The 26,144-nt window shown below is 36.5% G+C and overlaps 1 protein-coding gene across 2 annotated transcripts in view; it reads right to left on the bottom strand.

The window, feature by feature from the left end:
* Positions 1-26,144, bottom strand: part of CEP135 (centrosomal protein 135) — a 75,556-nt gene that overhangs the window by 37,372 nt on the left and 12,040 nt on the right. For both annotated transcript variants that reach the window (XM_070372440.1, XM_070372439.1), the window contains exons 7-13: positions 23,360-23,488; positions 21,012-21,227; positions 18,123-18,188; positions 15,413-15,551; positions 11,579-11,802; positions 5,567-5,719; positions 4,532-4,684 (exon numbers count right to left, since the gene is read on the bottom strand). In XM_070372440.1, the coding sequence (XP_070228541.1) occupies positions 4,532-4,684; positions 5,567-5,719; positions 11,579-11,802; positions 15,413-15,551; positions 18,123-18,188; positions 21,012-21,227; positions 23,360-23,488 (1,080 nt within the window). The remainder of the gene's footprint in view (positions 1-4,531; positions 4,685-5,566; positions 5,720-11,578; positions 11,803-15,412; positions 15,552-18,122; positions 18,189-21,011; positions 21,228-23,359; positions 23,489-26,144) is intronic.

Here is a 26,144-nt window from a genome sequence, read left to right as displayed (position 1 = left end):
GACTCTTGTTGATGCTAAGTCCAGGACAAATGATATGCTGTGCTCTACGAGAATTTTTCGCGCCAATTCTTACTTCCATCCATGTTATTCATTAAAAATGGGCTTCCCTCGTGGCTCAAATGGTAAAGAATCTATCTGCCTACAATGCAAGAGAACCAGATCCCTGGATCGGGAAGACCCCTGAGGAAGGAAATGACAATCCATTCCAATATCTCTGCCAGGAGAATTACATGGACAGAGGAGCCTGGCGGGCTCCAGTCCATGGGGTCACAAACAGGTGGACACAACTGACACTTTCACTACTATTTATTAAAAATAAGTTAAGACATCTGATGTTTGGATTATATATTTCATTGAAAAAGTCACTCTACTGGAGGCCTTTTTTCATTTACTAAATCATTCAGCCAGTACTGAGTACATATTATATACCAAGCACCAAGTAAGGTGTGAGGAATACAGTAAAACAGATAAAGTCTCTGGTGTCATAAACATTATAGTCTAGTAAAGATAAACCTTTAAACAAGATATTAAAATAAAATTCATGAATATTTTGCTAGGAAAAGGAACTTGAAGGCAACGTACTGGAAGAGAATCAGGGATCCAGAGTTCACTTCCTGTGTAAGGAAATGACTAACCTGGCTCTAAAGGGTGAATAGAAATCAACCAGGTGAGGAGACTGAAAGGGATAAAGGAGTTTTCAATAGCCTATGTTAAAGACAGGGGCACGAGAAAGTCCATTAAGCCTGGAGTTGAGAAAATGAGGGTGGGGAGTAGCGGGTGGGGAGGGCTGAGCTTAACCATGATGTAGCAAGGACCAATCACAGAAGTCCCTGAGAACAGTTAATGGATTTTAAAACAGGAAGTGAAGTAAGCAGATTTACATCTTTGAACAATGACTCTGACTTCACTGTAAAACAGAGATTTGAGAGGCCACTGATACACTAGTGCAGTTGAGAGAATAATGGCCAGAATAGGATGGTAATAGGGGAATAGAAACAAGCAAAGTGATGCAAGAGAAACCACTGTGAGCTCAGGAGCCAGAGTCTTTGTGACTTCATTAGCTGGGTAATCTTGGGCAAATCATTATTACTATTTTTTTATTAAGGTATAGTTAATTCACAATATTACATAGGTCTTAGGTATACAACATAATAGTTCACAGTTTTTAAAAATTTACTCCATTTATGATTATAAAATACCAGCTATATATGCTGTGCTGTATAATATATTCTTGTAGCTTGTTTATTTTATACAAACTCATTAGTACCTCTTTTAAACATTTTTTTTTTTTTTTTAATTTTTATTTGGCCACATCACAGCATATAGAATCTTAGTTCCCAGACCAGGGATCAAATCCACATCCACTGTTCTGAAAGTGCAGTCTTAACCACTGAACAACCAGGGAAATCTAATTCCCTACTCCATCTTGCCCCTCCCCCAACCCCTCTCCCCACCGGTAACCACTAGTTTGTTCTCTGTATCTGTGAGTCTGAGTCTTTCAGACTAGCCTGTTTCATTTTTTAGATTCCACATTTAAGTGATAACATACAGTATTTGTTTTCTTCATTCATTAGCTTGTTTCATTTTTTTAGATTCCACATATAAGTGGTAACATACAGTATTTGTTTTTTTCATTCACTAGCTTGTTTCATTTTTTAGATTCCACATGCAAGTGATAACATAAAGTATTTGTTTTCCTCTGACTTATCTCACTAAGCATAATGCCTTCCAAGTCTACCCACATTGTTGCAAATAGCAAAATTTAGTTCTTTTTTATGGCCAACTGGTACTCCATTGAAAATACATACTACAGCTTCCTTACTCATTCATTGATGGACACTTAGTTGCTTTCATATCTTGGGAACTATAAATAACACTGCTATAAACATATATCTTTCAAATTACTGTTTTTTACTTTCTTCAGGCATATACCCAGGAGTAGAATTGTTGGATCATATATTATTATAGATCTATTTTTAGGTTTTTGAGGAATCTTCAAACTGTTTTCCACAGTAGCCACATGAATTTATAATACCAACAGTGTACAAACAATCCCTTTTCTCTACATCCTTGTCAACATTTGCTCTTTGTGGTCTTTTTGACAATAGCTACTCTGACAGGTATAAGGTGATACCTCATTGTGGTTTTGAGTTCCATTTCTCTGATGATTAGCGATGGTGAGCATCTTTTCATGTGTCTGTTGGTTCAGCAAATTATTTAAACTCACTGTAACTCAGATACTGCATCTGTAAACACTGCCAACTGAAAAGGCAACTGTGAAGATTTACTGACAAAGCCCTTGTAAAACACACTTAGAACAGTTTCCCACATGGAAAGGGCGTAACACATGTTACATATTATTAGAAGTAGCATCAGTAGGACTTTGTGCTTAAATGAGAGATAGGAGTTTTCAGGGAGAGAGGACTCAGTGATGATGCCTGGGTTCAAAAACTGGGTGGGCAGTGAAATAACAGGAAACTAGTAGAGGAGACTTAATGACTGAGAGGATTAGTTGAGTTTTTATGTAAAAAATCTGTTGTAAACTCATAAATCCTGCCTCCTGTAATCCAGAAAGAGTCTGGTAATATGAATGTCACTTTTTCTGAGTTTTTGGTACTACTGTACTTTTTAATTCTACTTTTACATTCCTTAGTCATTTCAATAGATATGAAGGATAAATCAGTAGCTTGCACTAAAAGTTGCCATATTGCACAGAAGTTTTCCATTTGGTAACTGTGACACTTATTTTTATAAAAAAGCACTTTCTAGAAGGTAATTTTTCAGAAGATTCAAATTAAAAGTACTCTGTTGGGGCAAAACTTGAACTGAAAATCTATGACATAAAGACCATCTTTATAAAACTTAAAAGTTCTTATTCTTAACTTTAGGTACTAATTTCTAAACATTAATTCAATAATATTTATTGGAAGTAAACTATGGAGGCTTTAATAGTAACAATAATAGTTAACACTGAGTTCTTTTAATGTACTGAGCACTGTTAAGTGCTTTATGAATGTTAACATTTTGGAGAGATTATGAAATAAAATATTGCCCCCTAGATATGACACCAAAAGCACAAACAAAAGAAAAAAATTAAACTGGACTTCATCAAAATTTTAAAATATCTGTGCTTCAAATAACAATACTAAAAAAATGAGAAGACAATCCACAGAATGAGGGAGGGAAAATATCTGCAAATTATATATCTGACAAGGGGATTGTATTGAGAATATATAAGTATTCTTACAACTCAGTAAGATAATCCAATTCAAAAAAAATGAGCAATGGATCTGAACAGAGATTTCTATAAAGAAGATATACAAGTGGCCAAATAAACATATAAAAATAAGCACTTTAGTCATCGGGGAAATGCAAATCAAAATTAAAAAGGATACTGCTTCACACTCACCAGTATGATGATAACAAAAAAGATAGATAGTAACAAATATTGGTAAGGATGCAGAGAAATTAGAACTCTAACCCCTGCCAGTGGGACTAAAAATGACACAAACACTTTGGAAAAACAGCCTGGCAGTTGCTCAAATGATTAAAGTTATCCTATGACTAGGTATACATCTAAGACAAAAGAAAACATACCCACACAAAAAGTTGTATACAAATGTTCACAGCACCATTATTCGTAATAGCTGAAGAGCAGAAACCACCCCAATGATAAAGAAAATGCTGTCTATCCATACAATGGAATATTACCCCATAATATAAAGTAATAAAGTACTGTTACATATGACCTAACAGATGGACCTTGAAAACATTATGCTAAGTTAGAGAAGCCAGACAAAAACAAAAAAAAAGACATACTGAATGGTTCAATTTATATGAAATGTCCAGAGGAGGTAAATCTAGAGAGAGAATGTAGTGGTTGTCTAAGCCTGAGGAGGCTGGGAGATGTTAAGAGTGACTGCTAACCAGTACAAGAGTTTCTTTTTGAGGTAATGAACATGCTCTAAAAGTGATTGTGGGGATGGCTGAACAAGTCTGTGGATATACTAAAAACTAATGAATTATACACTTTAAATGGGTAAATTCTATGATATGTGAATATCTCAATGAAGCTTTTTTTAAGGAAAAAAAAAAAGATAATCTCCCTCCATATGAGGGAATTCCTATTGAGATCAGAGTTGGTTCTTTTCTATAAATAAACAGTTAATAAATGTTTTAGGCTTTGTGGACCAAACAGTTTTTACTGCAATTACTCAACTCTGCCACTGCAGCATGTACATGAATGAGTAGTCCCACTAGTAAGTATTATCAACAATGAAATCTGAATTTCACAATTTTTCATGTGTCATGAAATGTTCTTCTTTCAATTTTTTTCAATGATTTTAAAACGTAAAAACCATTCTTAGCACGTTGGCCATATAAAAACAGTGTTCTGGATTTGGCTGATGGGCCATGGTTTGCCAACTCCTGATCTAGATTCAAAATAGTTATATCACAGGAAAACATAAAAAAGGACCTCCTTTTTTCTCAATAAATTACCTTTTAAAAATAAGTCAATCTAATTACTTACTTTTAACTTGTCTTTTAAAGCTTCCTTTTCTGCCATAATCCTTCTTAAGTCAGATAATGCAAGTTCTTTTTCCTTTTCTATAAGACTAATAGTATTATGTGAAACTGTAGTTTGGGTAGAGTCTTGTTTTAGTGCAGATAATTCTTCCTGAGCCTTAAAGTAGTAAAAGATATAAATTAAAAAACACTGGATATACTCCCAGTTAAAAAAAGGAAAACTAAACATATGCTACTTTTGCTCTCTTCCCAAATGCCACCAAAATGAGAGTAAAAGGATTTGAGTAATAATAGTAATAATTAAAACAAAAAGACAAGAAGATGGAGAGAAGTGCCAACCACAAAATTTTGAAAGCCAAATAGCAGATGGACAACTACTAATTAAGTAAGCAGACCCAAGAAAGCTGAAATCTAAGCCAACTGCAGGAAAAGCCCAGAAAGTAGATCAATTTGTACTGCAGAATCCCAAAAAAACTCCAAAAGTAAAAAAAGCTTCTTCAACTTGGCCTTTTAACTCATATATCTTTCTCTTCCTCTCAAAATAGCAATAGGATTTCATGGGAGATTGGTAGGAGAACAAATTTTGGTGATAAACACCATGCTTTGTTCAGACTCACCTTGCCTTCTGACAACTGCGGCTTGTAACTGGTCCAACTTACAGTGAATTTCCCCTCCCTATCCCTCGAAGCTAAGACCTTAATATCCAATGTATCCAATTAGTTAGTGCTACCCACTGTAAGACACACATAATCCAACATGAGTGAATCCCAAGGACACACCTGACTCAGAGTCAGGCTGAGACCCATTCAGCAGTTTGAGAAACAGGGAATTATCCCAAAGTGACCTATAGACAGGCTAGAAAAGAGGAAAAATAAATATGAAAAAACAATAGAAATCTCTGCTTTGGGAACAGGATGATAGTAGAAACTACTAACTACAACTATGAAGGAATAGCCCTAAGATCCATACACTACAGTAATATAAAGGATATATACTGGTTCTATTACAGTTAACTGGTGTTACATAATCAATATCTTACTTCATTATATAAGACACTTAGTTTATCTCTTTCTGCTGTCAATAATTTAACATTGGACTGTATATCCACCATGTGCTTTTCAAATCTTTCTAGCATACGCTGAAGTTCGTCTCTTTCTCTTGTGATGAGATGGATATCCGAGTCGTAATCACCCTGAAATATAATTCAAGACAGAAGTTATCATTTGTTGTAATTATCACCACATGGTTGCCACAAGGATGCTGATGATGAGACTGACTGAAAGATGTGAACAGACAAAAAGAACACAACTTCCTTTAATGTAATTAAAGAATACAATTATTAATCTATAAGGAAAGCAGGAGAGAGAATGCTGGCAATACTGGGGCAAATTTCCAGGCTTTCAAGTTCCCAGCAAGAGACCCAGCTGCCACTGATGCTACTTAAATAGATCCCATCAGATGCTTCAATTGTCATTCTCCCCCAGTTGTTTATACTGGTGTTGTAACTAAAGTATAATCCCCAGACCAGAAGCACGCAGTATCTGGGGATGTGCAAGGCATGCAAATTTTGAGGTATATCCCAGACCTACTCAATCAGAAACTTTGGGGGCAGGGCCCAGTAACTGGTTTATCAAGCCCTCCAGGTGATTCTGATTCATTTGGAATTGGGAATCACTAGTTTATAACCCTCTCCAAGGGAGGAATCAAGAGGGTATGTGTATACCTGCTTACCTGCTCACCCAGTACAAGTAACTCTAACAGCCTAGCACATTCCTCAGCGTTTCCTAAGACTAAATCCAAGATCAATTTCCCAGGCATACCAGCCCCCAACTGTCCCAGCACCAAACCTAGGTGAGGTCTTTTTTTTATGCAATCAGATAAATATAAATATTTCTACCAGACGGTGTACATTAGGATATTCACTGAATAAGCAAGTACTTCCAACATTCCTAAAACAAGATTATGCCTATTATTTCATTATAACTTAAAAAAAAAACCATTAACTTCCTCCTGTAGAAAATAAATATGGTAAATGTATACCTGGTGTCTGTGGTATATTAATGTTCAAGTACTATATGCAGAAGCCCCAGATAGTGACAATCTGGTATTCTGCTACATTGGAAAGCATCCTGATTTAGGTCAATATCTACTATGCACATGCCATGTCCAAAGGACACTTGGTAAATGGTAAATATCCATGAAGATCCTTCACCTGCCACTTGGAAATAAGTTATCCTCTTGGTTAAGCAAGAAAAGTCAAGGAAAAATGAATGAGAATAGCTATCTGGACATCTTAAAGGGTAAAATGTATCTGTACAGGATAAAAGCAATTAGGGTGAGGACTTAATTAACACTTAAATAATGATAAAAGAAAACCTATAACTTAACCATATTTAAATAAAAATATTTTTACAGAAAGGAGGTGGTATGCCTAGATTTTAGAAAAGGACAGCTCAATGAATAAGGATTTGACAGTCTGTTTTCATCATTGTCTCGGTCTCAGCTTAAACGCCACTCTCCGTAAGGAGTCCTTCCAGATTCTCCAATCTAATTTAGATCTCCCTCTATATACTCTCATAGCATTCTGAATATTTCCCGTATTCTTTCTTCATTAACACTTACTATAAATGAAATTATAAAGTTATTTACACAACCGGATATTTAATGTGTCTTTATCACTAAAACCAGACATCAAATTGCCAACATCCACTGGGTCATAGGAAAAGCAAGAGAACTAAAAAAAAAAAAAAAACTCTGCTTCACCGACTACGCTAAAGCCTTTGATTGTATGTATGGATCATATGGATCACAGCAAACTGTGGAAAATTCTTAAAGAGATGGGAGTACCAGAGCACCTTACCTGTCTCCTGAGAAACCTGTATGCAGGTAAAGAAGCAATAGTTAGAACCGGACATGGAACAATGGATTGGTTCAAAATTGGGAAAGGAATTACATCAAGTTTGTATACTGTCACCCTCCTTATTTAACTTATATGCAGAGTACATCATGCAAAATGCCAGGATGGATGGCTCACAAACTAGAATCAAGACTGCCAGGAGAAATATCAACAACTTCAGATATGCAGATGTTACCATCCTAATGGCAGAGAGTGAAGAGGAACTAAAGAGCCTCTTTATGATGGTGAAAGAAGAAAGTGAAAAAGCTGGCTTAAAACTCAACATTCAGTAAACTAAGATCATGGCATCTGGTCCCATCACCTCATGGCAAATAGATGCAGAGAAAGTGAAAAGAGTGACAGATTTTATTTTCTTGGGCTCCAAAATCACTGTGGATGGTGACTGCAGCCATGAAATCAAAAGATGCTTGCTCCTTGGAAGAAAAGCTATGAAAAACCTAGACAGAGTATTAAAAAAGAGAGATATCACTTTGCTGACAAAGGTCTGTATAGGCAAGGCTAGTTTTCCAGTAGTCATATGCAGATGTGAGAATTGGACCATAAAGAGGGCTGAGAGCCCAGGAATTGACGCTTTCGAATTGCGATGCTGGAGAAGACTCTTGAGAATCCCTTGGACAGCTAGGAGATCCAACCACTCAATTCTAACGGAAATCAACCCTGAATATTCACTAGAAGGACTGATGCTGAAGCTGAAGCTCCAATACTTTGGCCACCGGGTGTGAAGAGCAAACTCATTGGAAAAGACCCTGATGCCGGGAAAGACAGAAGGCAGGAGGAGAAGCTGATGACAGAAGACGAGATGGTTGGATGGCATCACTGACTCAACGGACATGAGTTTGAGAAAGCTCAAGAAGATGGTGAAGGACAGGGAAGCCTGGTGTGCTGCAGTCCATGGGGTCACAAAGAGTCAGACGTGACTTAAGGACTGAACAACCACCACCACCACTAAAATGCAAATGCCCTCAGAGACACAGTAGGTCCTTCTCACCACATCTTCAGTGCTTAGCATGTAATTCAGTAAAATGAATGAATTCCCCATGTCTCTAAATATGTCTTTATGTATGTATTTGTGTTAATAATTCCCTTTTATCACTCCATTTTTCCTAAACACACACGCACAAGCACACAAACTCATGCACACATACCCACAATGCTAGACTGAGGACAGGAAATAGGTCTTCTGTATCTTGTATCCTGGATGCCACATTCGTAGCATGCTCTCAGTATACATCTACTGAATTAAATCTAACTTTCTACCTGCACCTGTGCTTTGGAGAAGGAAATGGCAACCCACTCCAGTGTTCTTGCCTGGAGAATCCCAGGGACAGAGGAGCCTGGTGGGCTTTTATCTATGGGGTCGCAGAGTCAGACACAACTGAAGCGACTTAGCAGCAGCAGATGTGCTTTGAACCAGCAAATAATAAAGAAATAAAACATTTACTAGGAACTAGGTGTTATGTTGGACCCTTATACAATTATGTAATGTAATCTTCATAAGAGGTTATAGACACATTTCTCACTTTGCAAATGAGGAAGCCAGGGCTCCATGAGTTAGGTAACTTGTCTAAGGTCATAAAGCCAGTGTGTGGAGTTGAAGCTTCTATAAGGTTTCCAACTCCAAAGCATTTCCCATTACACTATACCCAAAACTCACATCTGGAAGTCTGGTGAGTACAAGGTCAAAGAGACCAGTGCTGTCCCTACACAGACAACAAAGAACCAATGGGTATCTTGTTGATAAAAATCACTGATATGAAAAATGTGAGTATTTTTTCTGAGTTGCAGCAATCCCAGGAAACTCTGCCCAACAATTTGCTATAAAAAGCAGGGGTTGAAAACTCAGCCTGTACTAAATCTAGCTTGAGAGAGGTCTATGTTGTCTGCCAACAACTGTTTCCAAACATGTTTAAAACACCCAGTTTTAGGCTGGAATTTACTCCTTAGTTCACAGCACTCACAACTGTCTTACACTCCACCTACTTCACTCATATACATCACCCATTATTCCCTACCATGCCTGAAATTTACTACTGGGACTCTAAAATGCTACCAAGGTCCCAACTTTCTAAACTTTACAAAACGAATTATGTCAGGTATCATTAGAACATTTCAAGAAACTAAATAAGATGAAGGGGGAAGGCCTCTCCTAATTTTACCAGTACCTTACCCGTATCTCAAGTTATCTTTCAACCATGAATTCACACCAAGCAAACAAATCCAATATTTAAAAGTACTGAGACACTTATCCACTCAGTTCTACTTAATAAGTTGATTAATCAACATTTTTGAAGAAGACTGTCCCACACAATGAAGGTGATCAACTGATTTATTTTTCTTGATTCCTAAGTATATATGGAGCTTAAAAACCAACTCAGTACACATAAATTAACTTACACTGTATGTTCCCACCAATTCATTGTGCTCTTAACAGATAACAAAGCACAGTGTTTAAACTAACACTCTAAATCAAATTCAGTCACGAGCCAAGGAGGTTAAAAAGCAGTCTAATCAGAAAATGTCTCAAAACCATTTGGCTGTAGGCAGAAGATCTTCAGGAAAAAGATGACAGCATTGGGAAATGCAGCCAACTCTAAAATCAAATGTCCTGAGTTTTAATGACTGCACTTCCAACTTCTCTAATTTTATCCAGTATGTAGATAATGTTAGGGTCATAGAAGCCTCCAGGAATCCTCTAACTCCAATGTTTAAAAGAAAGAAAAATCTAAACACAAATGATAGTCATAAAATGTTGAAAATAAGTAAGACCTAAAATGAGGACATGTTTTTACTCTCTTATGCATTATCATTAACCTTATACATCTTCAGACCATCAAGTTGCAAACGTGGTTTTAGTGGACAAAGGGGATGATCTGTCCAGTGCTCACTGCTATCTTTTACCCTTTCCTGTTGCACAGTTATCATGGAAGATGCCTGGTCTGGACAATGTGGCCTGCCTTTCTGACTGGTCCAAGGCTGGGAATGGCATGAAGCCACGTAGCCTGCCATGTAGACAAAGCCACTCTACTCAAAGAAAGAAAATGTAGCTGATACCAAAAGTAAAGATTAGAAAGAAAGGAGGTGTCCAGTAGCATGAGTTCCTGGATCCAGTTTCTGGAAGCTCAGATGCCCCTGCACTCTTCCCATATATATAATTAGCTATTTAATCTTCCTTAATTTCCAGGAATCAGTATGTTATACTTTTTTCTTAAGCAGTTTTCCTAATTAATGCAGTGTTCCTAAAGTCACAGAAAGTCACAGAAGACTACAAAAATGAAAATTAAGAAAGACTAGTACAGCCACTATGGAGAACAGTGTGGAGATTCCTTAAAAAACTGGAAATAGAACTGCCTTATGATCCAGCAATCCCACTGCTGGGCATACACACTGAGGAAACCAGAAGGGAAAGAGACATGTGTACCCCAATGTTCATCGCAGCACTGTTTATAATAGCCAGGACATGGAAGCAACCTAGATGTCCATCAGCAGATGAATGGATAAGAAAGCTGTGGTACATATACACAATGGAGTATTACTCAGCCATTAAAAAGAATACATTTGAAGCAGTTCTAATGAGGTGGATGAAACTGGAGCCTATTACACAGAGTGAAGTAAGCCAGAAGGACAAACACCAATACAGTATACTAACGCATATATATGGAATTTAGAAAGATGGTAACAATAACCCTGTGTACGAGACAGCAAAAGAGACACTGATGTATAGAACAGTCTTATGGACTCTGTGGGAGAGGGAGAGGGTGGGAAGATTTGGGAGAATGGCATTGAAACATGTAAAATATCATGTATGAAACGAGATGCCAGTCCAGGTTCGATGCACGATACTGGATGCTTGGGGCTAGTGCACTGGGACGACCCAGAGGGATGGTGTGGGGAGGGAGGAGGGAGGAGGGTTCAGGATGGGGAGCACGTGTATACCTGTGGCGGATTCATTTTGATATTTGGCAAAACTAATACAATTATGTAAAGTTTAAAAATAAAATAAAATTTAAAAAAAAGAATAAAAAAAAAGACTTCTTAAAATAAGTATGAATAACATTACATTATTACAATAATAAATCAAAAGTTTGCTCATAAAGATCTTTCTTGCCTTATCAAACACTCACAAAGAGGTATTACCTTTTCTAGTGTTTTAAATACTGGCGTTTTTTCACATGTAGAATGACTTCTAGAGCAAGATCTTCGCTGTATTATATGTTGGAGTTTTTCTAGTTCTTTCTTATAAAAATCTCGTTCATCTTCTATACCTTTCAGAAATGTATCTAAACGAGAAGGTGACTTGTCTCGTCGTTTTATTCCATGTTCTAGTCTCATCCTCTCAATTTCCACAGTAAGTTCTCTTTCTGCAAATTAAAGTAATAAAATCTTAAAACAATGTTGCATACAAAATATATAATCAGCCAAATAAATTATATCAATAATTTTTACAATGAAAGCTATTAAAAATCATTAGCTGTTTTGCATATCACCTACAACTGCCAAATATCAAAGAGGTAAGTGCTGAAAGAGAAAAAAAAAAACCCAAAATTATATTAAAAGTTTAAATAAAATCCAATAAGTCAAGTCCTGCTTTTGTCATATACAAGTCTGGGTACTATTTAGTATATTACCCAGTGAACAATAAATTATCACATGGTACTTACTCTCTGGTGACCTGAAAATGCACTAAAAGAAAATTTACCTGTTAAAACTGGTTATAATATGAGTGACTTTAACATTAAGCTTAAATTTAACATAGTATACACAAAACAACTAGTCTTTCCTCAAATAAGCACAATTATTAACTTTTACCACAGAAATTACCTTTTCAGGAGTCACAAGTAGCCTGTGAACGTGCATGCATGCTAAGTCGCTTCAGTCGTGTCTGACTCTTGGCGACCCCATGGACTGTAACCCACCAGGCCCCTCTGTCCACAGGATTCTCCAGGCAAGAATATTGGAGTGGGTAGCCATGCCCTCCTCCAGGGGATCTGACCAACCCAGGGATGGAACCCCCATCTTTCATGTCTCCTGCACTGGCAGGCAGGTACTTCACCTCTAGGACCACCTGGGAAGCCAAAAATTGCCTAATATTGGCAATTTTGTATAGCTCAATCTAATTTAACTGATGTTCTTTACAATTCAAAAGCATGAAGTGATTTTCAAGACATATTCCAATTCACTTACCATCTTCTTTCATTCGACAGATAATTATTGAGCATTTACTGTATGTCCAGCATGAGCTAAGAATACAAGTACGAAAAACATGTCCAAGGTCAAATAATTATTCTAATTGTAGCAGGGCAAGAGCCACAAAAGAACAGCATGCAATACAATCCAGAGGATGAACAGCAGAATTCATTCTAAAGAGTGACCAGAGAGGTTAAGAAAGTAAGAGAGCTGAAGGAATGGGCAAATGCCTTAAATGGTAAGTCAAATAAACTGATGAATGAAAAGTGTTCACTGCATTTAGTATAATGGAGGTGACTGGTGACCTTAACAAGAGCAGTTTTATTGGTGAAGTAGAAGGAGAGAAGCAAACTGGAGTGGACTGAGGTGGTAAATGGAGAAGGAAACGCAACCCACTCCAGTATTCTTGCCTGGAGAATTCCATGGACAGAGAAGCCTGGTGGGCTGCTGTCTATGGGGTCGCACAGAGTCAAGACACAACTGAAGCAACTTAGCAGCAGCAGAGGTGCTAAAGCATAGACAGTGATCAAGCAGAAAAGCAGGTATGAATGACTTTTTAAGATGTAAAAGCTATAATGAGGAGGAAAGAGTAGCTGGATAGGAATGGGTCACAGTTTTTGCTTTAGAATGGGAAAAGGGAAAAGCATGTTTGAATACCAATGGGGAAAAAACAGTACAAAGGCTAACGTTATCAAAAAGAGATAATATGTAGCATTTTAAAATGAGAGAGAATGGGACCTAGAGAACAGATGGAGGCAGTGGCCTATCATAAAAGCCAAATGGCTCCACTCTAACAGGGAAGATAAGGGTGGACAGGTTAAAGATCTGGGGACACGAAACATGGAATGCCTCCCTGACGGCTTGTTCTTTTAGCAAAACTGGAGGTAAGATCATCTACTCAGAATGGGTTTACTGAGAATGAAAAATACTTGAGTATGTTCCCTGCAGAGTAGGAGATCAAGCTGTAAGGAATATAGAGTGAGATCTCCATACCTCACTGAAGGGGGCGCTGTGGTTCAGGACCATGTAACTTCCAGTGCTATTGCTACTGTCTGGGGCACATGCTTGCTCCTTGGAAGAAAAGTTATGACCAACCTAGATAGCATATTCAAAAGCAGAGACATTACTTTGCCAACAAAGGTCTGTCTAGTCAAAGCTATGGTTTTTCCAGTGGTCATGTATGGGTATGAGAGTTGGACTAAAAAGAAAGCTGAGTGCCGAAGAATTGATGCTTTTGAACTGTGGTGTTGGAGAAGACTCTTGACAGTCCCTTGGACTGCAAGGAGATCCAACTAGTCCATCCTAAAGGAAATCAGTCCTGAATATTCATTGGAAGGACTGATGCTGAAGCTGAAACTCCTACTTTGGCCACCTGATGCGAAGAGCTGACTAATTGGAAAAAGACCCTGATGTTGGGAAAGATTGAAGGCAGGAGAAGAAGGGGACGACAGAGGATGAGATGGTTGGATGGCATCACTGACTCAATAGACATGAGTTTGAGTAAACTCCGGGAGTTGGCGATGGACAGGGAGGCCTGGTGTGCTGCAGTCCATGGGGTCACAAAGAGTCAGACAACTGAGTGACTGAATTGAACTCAACTGGGGCACATGCAAGCAGTGCTTAGCTGCTCACGTGTAAATGTTTTAGTTGATCCACGGCTGGATTTTGGGTAGGAGGATGCATTCAAAACACAAAGAAACAAGGGAGTTTCAGGTATGTGAAAGATTATGCTGAAACGGCAGGATAGAGATAGCATGAAAGAAGTAAAATTGCAAACTTTCAAATGTAGGCCTAAGCACTTTAATAATGTATGAACTCATTTAATCCTCATAACAACCTTTTGGGTTAGGTGCCATCTTAACCACACAGATAGGGAAACTGAAGCAACGTTAAGCAACATGCTCAAGTCATACAGCTGGTTAAGCAGAGAAGGGGTCAGATAGATTATCCCCATAGATGCTGAAGAGCCCAGGATACAGCATTTTCTTAAAATAGCACACTGGCTTTCCTTCACTTTCTCAGACACATGGAGTTTGATGGTACCAGGATTCTACACTTGCCATCCCCTCTGCCTGGAAAATTGCCCCAGATTGTCATATGGCTTGGTGTCCATCACTAAGCCTTTTGATCAGCTGATCTCTAGCATACCCTCCCAGTTTATTTAATACCCTTACCATCTGAAATTGATTTCTTCACTTATGTGCTACCAGTTTGTCTCTCTGAGTAGATTATAGCCTCCACAAGAGCAGTGGGCCTGTGTATCTTGTTTACCTTATACATCCCAGCACTACAGGCTCATAAACATTTGTCAAATGAATGAATGAATGGATTCTTACATGTTTCTTAAACCAATTCATTTAGGATAAGGTACTTGGCAGAAAGTTAGCCTATTTCAAGTGTGTGTGTTTGTGTGTGTGTACCTGAAGGTGATAAAACTGCATTTACTTAAAATGATTCTGTACTTCAATTTCCCACTATTTCATAATGGTCTTCCTCATAGTCTTAATTCTATTATCATGTGACTCAAAGAAAGATAAATTTACATTGGAAAATATTCAACCGGGGTTCCCTGTACCAACTAGTCAGAATATAAAAGGTTCCTGTAAGGTTCTTGAGGGAGACAGATTTTCTACTATATCTCAATGCCTAGTCTGGTTTCTGATACACAGCAAACACTCAACAAATATTTATTGAATGAATGAATGAAAAAGAAACATCTACTGCTAAAAATAAAACATTAAGAGGAAATCACACTTTTTAAGTTATTAACATTTTATATTTTACCTGTAACTGCAAAACTTTCAATTTTTTTGTTAAGTCTTTGCTTTTCTTGTTCAAGCTGATGAACAACAGTTTCCAGGTCTGATTTTATAAGGAGTTCATCACTCAGCCTCTCCTTTTCTTTATGACATAAGCTTAATTCCTGAAAATTTTAATACTAAAATTAAGATTTCTAGCAACTTTACAAAACATGAAAACACATTTATTTAAGAGTAATTCACATACATACACTTTTAGTCAGTCAAATATATACCATTTCAATTAAAGTTAATTCTCAATTGAGGCTAAAAGCATCACAAAACCCAAACTCAATAGTGCTCCCTTCTAAAGTAGTAGAATTATTGGATTTTATTTTCTTTTAATTTGTTTAGCATATTGTCTTTCAAAAAAGTGAATATGACTTGTTCAATAAAAAATTTTAAAGCGTTTTTATGTTTAAAGAAAAGCAAAAGTAAAGACAGTGCTCTAAGACTACCACAGGTATATATAAGCACAGGGTTATTCTCAGTCTCACCTGCACAATGGGGATAAGACCAGCACCTGGACACCGAGGATTCATCTATGAATGATTCATCTATAGATTCATCTATGGATGATTCTACGAATGTGAAACACTCCGTACAGTGTCTAGCACATGGCAAGTACTTAATAAATGTTAGCTAATAATATCAGAGAAGGCAATGGCACCCCACTCCAGTACTCTTGCCTGGAAAATCCCATGGACAGAGGGGCCTGGTAGGCTGCAGTCCATGAGGTCACACAGAGTCGGACACGACTGAATCGACTTAGTAGCAGCAGCTAATAATACTGTTAACATTTATCTTAAAAATACATAAAATGTAACACCAATGGAAAAAATAAGAAAGGTCAGAAAGTAACTACATCTTGCTGTCAGGCAACAATATTGAAACTTGGTCACAGTTCTGAGACAGTATTATAAATCACATACAACTGCAAAGAGTGTGCATTACAAACAGCAGTGAACAAACAGCAAAAATCCCTGTCCTCATGGAGCTTACACTATAGTGAAAACATCATCAAAACATCTATTTTACATTTTCTGACTTTATGGGACAATTTTACGTATCTATGAAACTCAAGAGTGGGCAACATCTAGTAGGTTTAGCTAATGTTTAGCAGTGTTCAGCTGAACTGACTACCTGATAAAGCAGTTGGATGAAATAGAAAGTCATTGTGATACGCTGTTCATAGTGAACATACAAAAACCAGTTACTGAACACCTAACTGGTGTTATGGCTCAGTTATGAGCCAGTGTATCACAAAAGGCTTCGCTTAATTTGCCTCATGACTGCCACCAGAATATTACCACTAGACTGTAAAAAGAGTATAATTAATGAGAAAACTTGGAAGTTAGTACTAGTCTTTGTTTCCAATATTAATGGAGACTCATCCAATTTAACAGGCTATTAAAAAATTCTCAATAATCTATCAGGTGACCACCTAGGAATTTCTACCTGTACGCAAGACATTCTTTCTGCCGGTTCTAGACTATAAGATTACATCTAGGTTAGGCTAAATCCAGGTTTATGCTGGGATGATTACTAGTTGTCTCATTTGAAGACCACGAGAATGAACAAAATGACTAGTAAGATGGTTTGTACTGCCAAAAAAAATAATTAAAAGAAAACTGAGTCCTTTTTAATAAAGGTCAACAATTTTATCAAGTAATTATCAGTTTTTAGTTTTAATAGTAAACTGATGAGTCATGAAGTCATTTAAATAATATAAAATTCCTAACAGGCTTTCCAAATTTGAGTGTAACTTGCTACCTATTATATATGAGATTAAAAAAGTATACAAATATACATACTGACTGAAATAAGTCAGAGAAAGACAAATATCATATGGTATGGCTTATATATGAAATCTAAAAAATGAGTACAAATGAATTTATCTACAAAACAGATACACAATTATAGATGTAGCAAACAAACTAATGGTTAGCTGGGGGTAAGCAGGGAGAGGGATAAACTGGGAGACTGGGAGTGACATATACATACTACTATATATAAAATAGAAAATTAATAAGGACCTACTGTATAGCACAAGGAACTCCACTGAATACTCTGTAATGGCCTATATATATATAAAAAAGAATCTATAAAAAGAGTGGATACATGTATAACTGACTCACTTTGCTGTATGTCTAAAACTAACACAACATTGTAAATCAACTCTATTACAATAAATTTTTTTAATTTCTAGAAATATAAAAAAAATAATTATAAAATATAAATGTAACCAAATATATAATACAATGGGATATTACTAGCCATAAAAAAGAAGTAATGATACATGCTATGATACGCATGAACCTTGAAAACAATGGGTTAAGTGGAAGTCACACATAAAAGGTTATATATTGTATAATTTCATTTACATAGAATATCTAGAATAGGCAAATTATAGATTAGAGAGACAGAAAGCAGATTAGTGTGTGTCAGAGGTTGAGCAGAGGAAAATGAGGAGTGACTGCTAATGGGTATGATGTTTCTTTTTGGAGTGATTAAAATGTTCTGGAATTAGTAGTGATGGCTGCACTACTTTGTATCTATACCAAAACCACTGGACTGTACACTTGAAACAGTAAACATTATGATAGGTAAATTATAATTAGTAAACAAAAAAGTAAAATAAAACATAAAATTTTTCTTAATGAAAATTCTGGCAATTCAATACAAAACCTACTCACCAGTTGAAGTTTTCCCATTGTTTCCTCAAGATTCCGCATTTCAGAAAGCTTTTTTTTAATCTCTTTCTAGGAATAAAAAGCTTATTAGGTACATACCTAAAAGTCAAGGATACTTAACACTAAGTGACAGTGAAAATGAAGCCAAGTCATTTTTGAGTAATTCATGTTCCCTGTCATCAGGGGGAGCAAAAGTTTTAGCCAGCTCTATGCCTCAGTTTCAATGAAGAGGAGGCAAAGTTTAGGTTTCTCTTCAATTTCTGGTATCCTGAATGCTTATAGGGACCTATTTGTAACATGTGCAACAAGAGAGGCCCTTGAAAATCTTCTTCTGTCTGTATAATTGTAGGACTTTCCTTGAGCCCTGGTTTTTAGGACTCCTCTTCCAGCCCTGTCATTTCCTGACTTTCCCATCCTATTTGCTCTTTCACCACCCACTACTAACACCCTGTGCTTGTGCTTAGTCGCTCAGTCGTGTCCAACTCTTGGCTACCCCATGGACGGTAGCCCACCACGCTCCTCTGTCCATGGAATTCTCCAGGCAAGAATACTGGAGAGGGTTGCCATGCCCTCATCCAGGAGACGATCAACCTGGATCCTCTAAATGGCAACTAAGAGTGCTGAATGCCAAGATTAAAATATTATGACCTAACAGGAATCTTTTACTGAGCCAAGTTGTCATTCTCGACTACTTTCAACGTGACGTGTGACAGTGTTCAGTATGTTGTGCACACATGAGAGAATATGCAAAAGAAAGTGGAAAAGGAAAGCAATGAGATACAGAAATACTGCAAAGAAACTAAAGTCACAAAAGCAAAATTACAACTGCACTAACTGAGACTTCCCTGGTGGCCCAATGGCTAAGATTCCATGCTCCCAACGCAGGGGGCCCAGGTTTGATCCCTGCTCAGGGAACTTGATCCCACATGCCACAACTAAGACCTGGTAAAATAAACAAGTAAAAAAAATTGCACTAATTATGTTTCCTTCATTTTCAAGGTTGTTTTGGCTATTCTGGGTCCCTTGAGATCCATATGAATTTTAGGATTTTTTCCTATTTTTGTAAAAAAAAAAAAAAAATCACTGGGATTTAGAGAGGGATCACACTGAATCTGCAGATTGTTTTGGGTAGTAGGGACATTCAAACAATAAAGTCTTCCAATCCATGAACACAGGGTATCTTTCCATTTATTTCTGTCTCTAAATTCTTTCAGCAGTGTTTTATAGTTTTCAGTATACAAGTCTTTTGCCTCCTTGGTTAAGTTTATCCCTGAGATCTTTATTCTTTTTGACGCTATTGTAAACAGGATTATTTTCTTAATTTTCTTTTTGGATTTTAATATAGAAATGCACCCAGATTCTTATGCAATGATTTTGTATCCTGCAAGTTTGCTGAATTTATTAGTTCTGTTTTTTTTTTTTTTTAAATTGGCATCTTTAGGGTTTTCTACACATATCATTTCATCTGGAAACAAAACTTTACTTCTTTATTTCCAATTTGAATGGCTTTTACTTCTTTTTTCTTGCCTAATTCCTCTGGCCAAGACTTCCAGTACTATGTTGAACAGAAGTAGGGAGAATGGACATCCTAGTCTTGTTTCTAATCTTGGAGGAAAAGGTTTCAGTCTTTCACCACTGGGTATGATGTTAGCTGTGGGCTTTTCACTATGGCCTTTATTATGTTGAGGTAGTTTCTTTCTATTCTACTAATTAATGGAGATGACACTGTATAAGATTAATTCATTTTATTTAGTTGATATAAAGTAGTGACCTTAAAACTATTAATAGGTTATACTCATGCTTGGGATAATATAAAAATTATCCAAGTATTATGCAAAACTATCATATACATACAGTTTTATGAAATCAATATCTGGATTAATTTGAAAATATCCTTCTTAAAAATTATATACCTGAAAACCTGTGGTCTAGGTATCATGTGAATTCTTCTTTCCCACCTACCCTTCCACAATTGCCTTTTACCCACTTTTCAAAAGAAAGGCAAGCTTCTAATTTCATACTATACCTCTACATATAAAAAACTTCTGAAGTACCAGACAACACCTGAAATGTTGGGGCTCATCAAAGCCTTTAATTAAGATGCTATTTTCTCCCATTATATCTTACTAAAAGATGTACTTTCAGTACAATTTTACTTTTTTATTTGATAAGTATTTACCAACATTTGTGCTACATCTGTCACTTTGATCCACTGACTACTAATAATTATAATAATACGTTTTACAGGAAAACGCTAACATTCTGAACCTTATAGTCACAGGATATTTTTAAATTAAAAAAATTTCAATTCATGTATTTTTAATTGCAGAGACATTTGATAGTTATCATAAAAAGATATTCAAGCATAAAATGTTACAATAAGATACAATTTTGTGGGGATTTCAAGAAGGGTCATTTGGATTCTGCGGGTTATATTTATAAGAACAATATGACAATTTTATTTTAAGAGATCAATCTTAACAACTGATTAGAAATTACATCCTTTCCATCTATTTAAAGATGAAAAATGTTAGCTACCAACTCAAAAATGTGCAAGGAATATATAGTTTCAAAAAATACCTTTAAAGGGCTCCTGAGCACATAATGACCTAGAGGACAAACTTCAGAAGCCTGCTTATAATGTAGAGAAAGGACAGATGAAAATCTTGAATGAAAAGAGGGAGGAATCTGGAAAATTGCCATAAAAATAGATTTGCTCCAGAAAGACACACAAACAACTGGTGAAAGTGCAAACATTTAGAGCATGTAAATACCACTTAAAAAAAAACTTGAATTACAAAACAAACCAAAAGACCTGGATAGGATACCAAAAGAACTCAAGCTCACTCCTCTCTAGGAGAATTGACGAGCACCCCCATAGCCTAGATGTACCTTTGCTTCCTCAAGTTCTTTGTCAGCAGTCTTGAGCACTTCTTCTTTGTGTCTTTCCAACTGCTGTGCTAACTGGTCTATTTCAGTTAATTCCTGGCAGAGTTTTTCATTTTTGTTACTTAAATTAACAACTTCAGATGTTACTGTTTCCTTGGTTTCCATAAGCTCTTGTATATGCTTTTCCAGATCTTTATTAGCTTGCTGAAGAAAGTCAACCTAAATTGAATTTGTAATTCATAAGTTAATAAATTGGAAAATTATCAAATACTGAACTTTCAAAATATTTCAAAATACTGTGTTTTTTAAAATACTGAAAGTTAAAACTCCAGCTATTTTACATTTTCAAATTTATATTGTTTTTATTTGTAAAACTGCTGATGTGTGGTTTAGTAAAAATATATATATGTCTTCAGTTTTCAAGCATGGAAGGAAAGGATAAGTAAGAAATTTGTGTGAACCTTTTCCCAACATAGAGTTCTAAATATATGACAAGATTACCACTATGATAATATTAGTCTGGAGTGCTGTACCACACAGAAGCCACTAGATCTGCATATGGCTACTAAGCACTTAAAATGTGGCTAGTCCAGAGGTGTGCTATAAATACAAAGAGGAGTCCAAAGACTTAGTACAAAAAAACAGTACAATATGCCAATGATATTTCACAACACTGACTACATGTTGAAGTAACATTTTGGATATATTTAAGTAGATACATTATTAAAATTAATTTCACTTTTTTGTTCACTTTTGTTTTGTTCACTTTTGTTCACTTTTTTTTTGTTTTTACTTTTTTTAATTAGACTACTAGGAAATTTTAAATGACATATGTGGCTCATATCCTATTTCTACTGAACAGCACTGCTCAAGAGCTATGCTAATATTTGGGACTTAATCTACTCTGGCTACAGTTCAGGCAGCGGTGATATCTAAATGTCTAAAGATCATATGGAAACAACCTAACGTCCTTGACAGATGAATGGATAAAGATGATGTAGTGTGTGTGTGTGTGTGTGTGTGTGTGTGTACACAACAGAATATTATTCAGCCATAAAAAAGAATGGAATAATGCCATTTACAGACACATGAGTGGACCTAGAGATTATCATACTAAATGAAGTCAGAAAGAAGACAAATACCATATGATGTCACTTATATGTGGAATAAAAAAAATACAAATGAACTTATTTACAAAACAGAAACAGACTCGAAGACACGGAAAACAAACTTATGGGTACCAAAGGGGAGAGGGGATTGGGGAGGGATAAATTAGGAGTTTGGGATTAGCAGATACAGACTATTGTATATAAAATAAACAAGGTCCTACCATATAGCACAGGGAACTACATTCAACAACATGTAATACAACACAATGGAAGGACTTTCCTAGTGGTCCAGTAGTCAAGAATCCACTTGCCAAAGCAGGGGACACTAGTTCAACCCCTCATCCAGAAACTAGGATCCCACATGCCACGGGGGAACTAACCCTGAAAAAGGCAACTACTGAGCCCACCAGCTGCAACTGCTAAAGACTGTGTGCCCTAGAGCTCAAGCTTGGCAAGAAGAGAAGCCACCTCAACAAGAAGCCTGCGTGCTGCAACTAGAAAGTAGCCCCGACCGTCAAAACCAAAGCCCACGTGCAGCACAGAAGACCCAGTGCAGTTAAAAACAAACAAAAAAACATAATGGAAAAGAATACGAAAAATAATACATATATAATATGGATAACTGAATCACTTTGCTGTATATCAGAAACTAACATTCACTGTAACTCAACTATACTTCAGTTAAAAAAAACATTTCTAAAGGTCATTTGTCACGTTTCACAGAAGTCTCTTGCTCTTTCACTCTTAGGTCAAATGCATGGCAAGGCAAACTACTACATAGTTCAATAAAAACTGTTATGTTTAATTTTTATATTTATTTTTTAAGTAATATTTTTTACACTATAAAAGAAATACAAATTCTGAAAATGGAGAAAATCATAGAGAAGACTATGTCACCACACAAAGATAAACCTTTATTAGTGTATTTTGGCATAGTTTCTTCTAGTGTTTTCTCTCTCTGAATGTATATACACAATTTTTAAAGCAAACTGAGGATTACTTTTTACCTTCAGTTTATTCTCTTCTTTTAAACACGTATCACTGTGGTATATCAATTCCTGCACCTCATTAAATATAAAAACAGGATTTTTCAACAGCTGTACCCAATTTTGGATACTTTGACTCTACGAAATCTTTTCTGCTATAAATACCCAAGTAAACAACTCTTTCACCTTTACAAACCCAAGACCATTAAAAACACTTACAACTTTATATGCTCAGTGAAATATATAAAGTCGTTACCTGAATATTTAAATGAGCAATAAGCTTTTCGTTGGCTTTATTTCTAGTCTCCAGAGAAAGGATATCAGAGGAGCGACCCCCATCCAATGCAATCGACAGTCGTTCTATCTCTCGTTCTCTAAGTTCAATCTGAAAACATAAAGTTGTGCTATCATTTTTAAAGATATGGTTTTGAACTGAAATGATTAATACTGGACAAACGTTTATTTGAATATACTTCCATTTTTCTTATGCCCCACAATGTATACAAAAGATTAACACTCATATATGTTACTGACACATAAATGGTATTATGAGATCCATTTATACAGAGCAAAAATATACACAGAAAATCTCAACCTAAGAATTGTCAACACAGGTTTCATAAGTATTTTTACTGAAGAGATTCTTTCCAATTTTATGTTTTTTTTTTTTCCTCTCCTCTAAGATTAGGCAATGTTTATACAAAAAGAAACTAAGTCCTGGAACTGAGTCTGAACTACTTCAGTGCCTGGTGAAATAACTGGGAGATAAACAAATGAATATAAAACAAAAAGGAAATGATTTGCTACTGAAATTCAGTATTAAAAAGGATATGAGGCCAGAATGAATTTGCTTTACTATTATGTAGAAAAAAACAGATATACAATCAAAAACATCACTACCAACCATGAATTCCCACCCAAGAATCTAGAAAAACACACACACACTTTCAAACTTTGGTTTTCTTTTCAAAAAAAAAAAATTGAAAACAAAAACCAAGTATTCAATTTAACAAGCAATTATTGAGCATAGTTCTAAATATACAAAGATGAATAAAACATGATCCCTTACTTTCAGAAACACACAGCTTTACAGGAAAAGCAAGAAAATAAACCAATAATTGCTTTAATATGTTGTTCAATGATACAATAATAGAAATAGGTATACAGTACCAAAGTAGTCAAGGGAATAAATAAGTCCAAAAAAGTTATAACATATGCTAGGCAGAGAAGAAAGGAGGGATATTCCCGGCAGTGACAAAGAAGCACTAGGCAACACGGTATGTTTAAGGGAGCAGAAATGACTCGGTATGACTGAATTATAACATGCAAGGGAAATTAATAGTTGGAGATGAGTCCAAAGAATTAGGCAGGAACTGGCACCCCACTCCAGTACTTTTGCCTGGAAAATCCCATGGATGGAGGAGCCTGGTAGGCTGCAATCCATGGGGTCACTAAGAGTCGGACACGACTGAGCTTTCACTTTTCACTTTCATGCATTGGAGAAGGAAATGGCAACCCACTCCAGTGTTCTTGCCTGGAGAATCCCAGGGACGGGGGAGCCTCGTGGCTGCCGTCTATGGGGTCACACAGAGTCAGACACGACTGAAGTGACTTAGCATAGCATAGCATAGCATATGATAAGCACTGTATACTTCACTAGGGAGAAATATTACTCAAGAGTAAAGGGTGAATGTGATAAGAACAGGACCAGAAGCAAGGAGACCTACTGTAGGAACGTATGAGAGATGATTAGAGCCTAAGAAACAGTGGGACAGGACAGAACAGAGTATGTAAGTTTAAGAACTGGCAGAACATGGTGAGTGGTATGTGACAGGCAGAGAATGAGATATATAAAGACTACAGAATGCTGGCTTGGGTGGATGCTGAAGCTTCCAATCAAAGTTGAGAATACAGGAGGAGAAACAAATGTGAGACAGAAGCCGGAAAGTTCAGCACTAGGCATATGTGTACAGACAGCATTCATCCAAGTGGAAATGCCAGTGTCAAGCTGGGCATATCAGAATGGAACTCAGCAGAAAGTGTCAGCCTGAGAGACTGGGGAGTCATCAACGTTCAGCTAATAAACTAAGAGAGTAGATGAGACTATCTGAGAAAACATGGAGAGGAGAAGTCAAAGAATCTTAGGGATCGGTGATATTTTAGGGAGCAGGCAGACAAAAGAGCAAAGACGATATTTTAAGAGGCTTAAAAAAAAAAAAAAACGCAAGGAAAGGAAAACCAAAAGAAAATGAAGCCACAGAAGATTTTCAAAGAGGAATGATCAATAATGTCAAATACTGCAGAGTGAGTCACGAAAATGAAGACTTAAAAGTATCTTTCTGGATGCAGCAACTAATGTCAACAGTAACTAGATCAACTTATATAGTTGGGGACAGAAGCCAACAGAAGGTTAAGAAGTGAACAGGACGTGAAGAAGTAGAGAAAGACGAGTAAGACACCCTTTAGAGAAGTATGCATGAGGGAGAAGAAGGCCTTAGTTAGCAAGAGGGGAAAGGTAATTAAAATATTTTTTAAGGGGTATTAGTGATGATGATAAAAGCATCTCCTCACAGTTCTGTTACGAAGACTGAAAAAATTTATAGCCATTAAAATGGCCATATAAGTTTGTTAAAGAATAACTGATTAAAGCAATATCCTAAGGAGAAGAGAGGGAATGGGGCCAAGTGCATGAAACCTTAAACAGGAAGAATACCATCTTACCCATTAAGTCTTAAGGAGAACCTGTGAATACTGCTCATTTTAAAGGCAGAGATAGGAAACTGAAAAAGAAGATGATATCCTGAGGAGGGTGTTACAGGCCATGGAAAGAGCTTGAAGAGAACAGTAAAATCTGGAATATATGCTGAGAAGAACAGAACAAACTCCCACAAAAAAAAAAAAAAAAACTGATAGAGAATAGAGTAGACTCAATCAATATTGATAACCACATTAAATTGGTGATTTCAATCAGAATGGTCAGGCTATTTTCTTCAAACACCTCAGCCACCTCACGGAGACAATACTGGTCAGTCTGTGTTCAT

Source organism: Bos mutus, chromosome 6 (assembly GCF_027580195.1).
Source record: "Bos mutus isolate GX-2022 chromosome 6, NWIPB_WYAK_1.1, whole genome shotgun sequence".
Classification (NCBI taxonomy): Eukaryota; Metazoa; Chordata; class Mammalia; order Artiodactyla; family Bovidae; genus Bos; species Bos mutus.
Note: the sequence above shows the minus strand (reverse complement) of the source record. Positions and strands in the feature narration are given on the sequence as shown.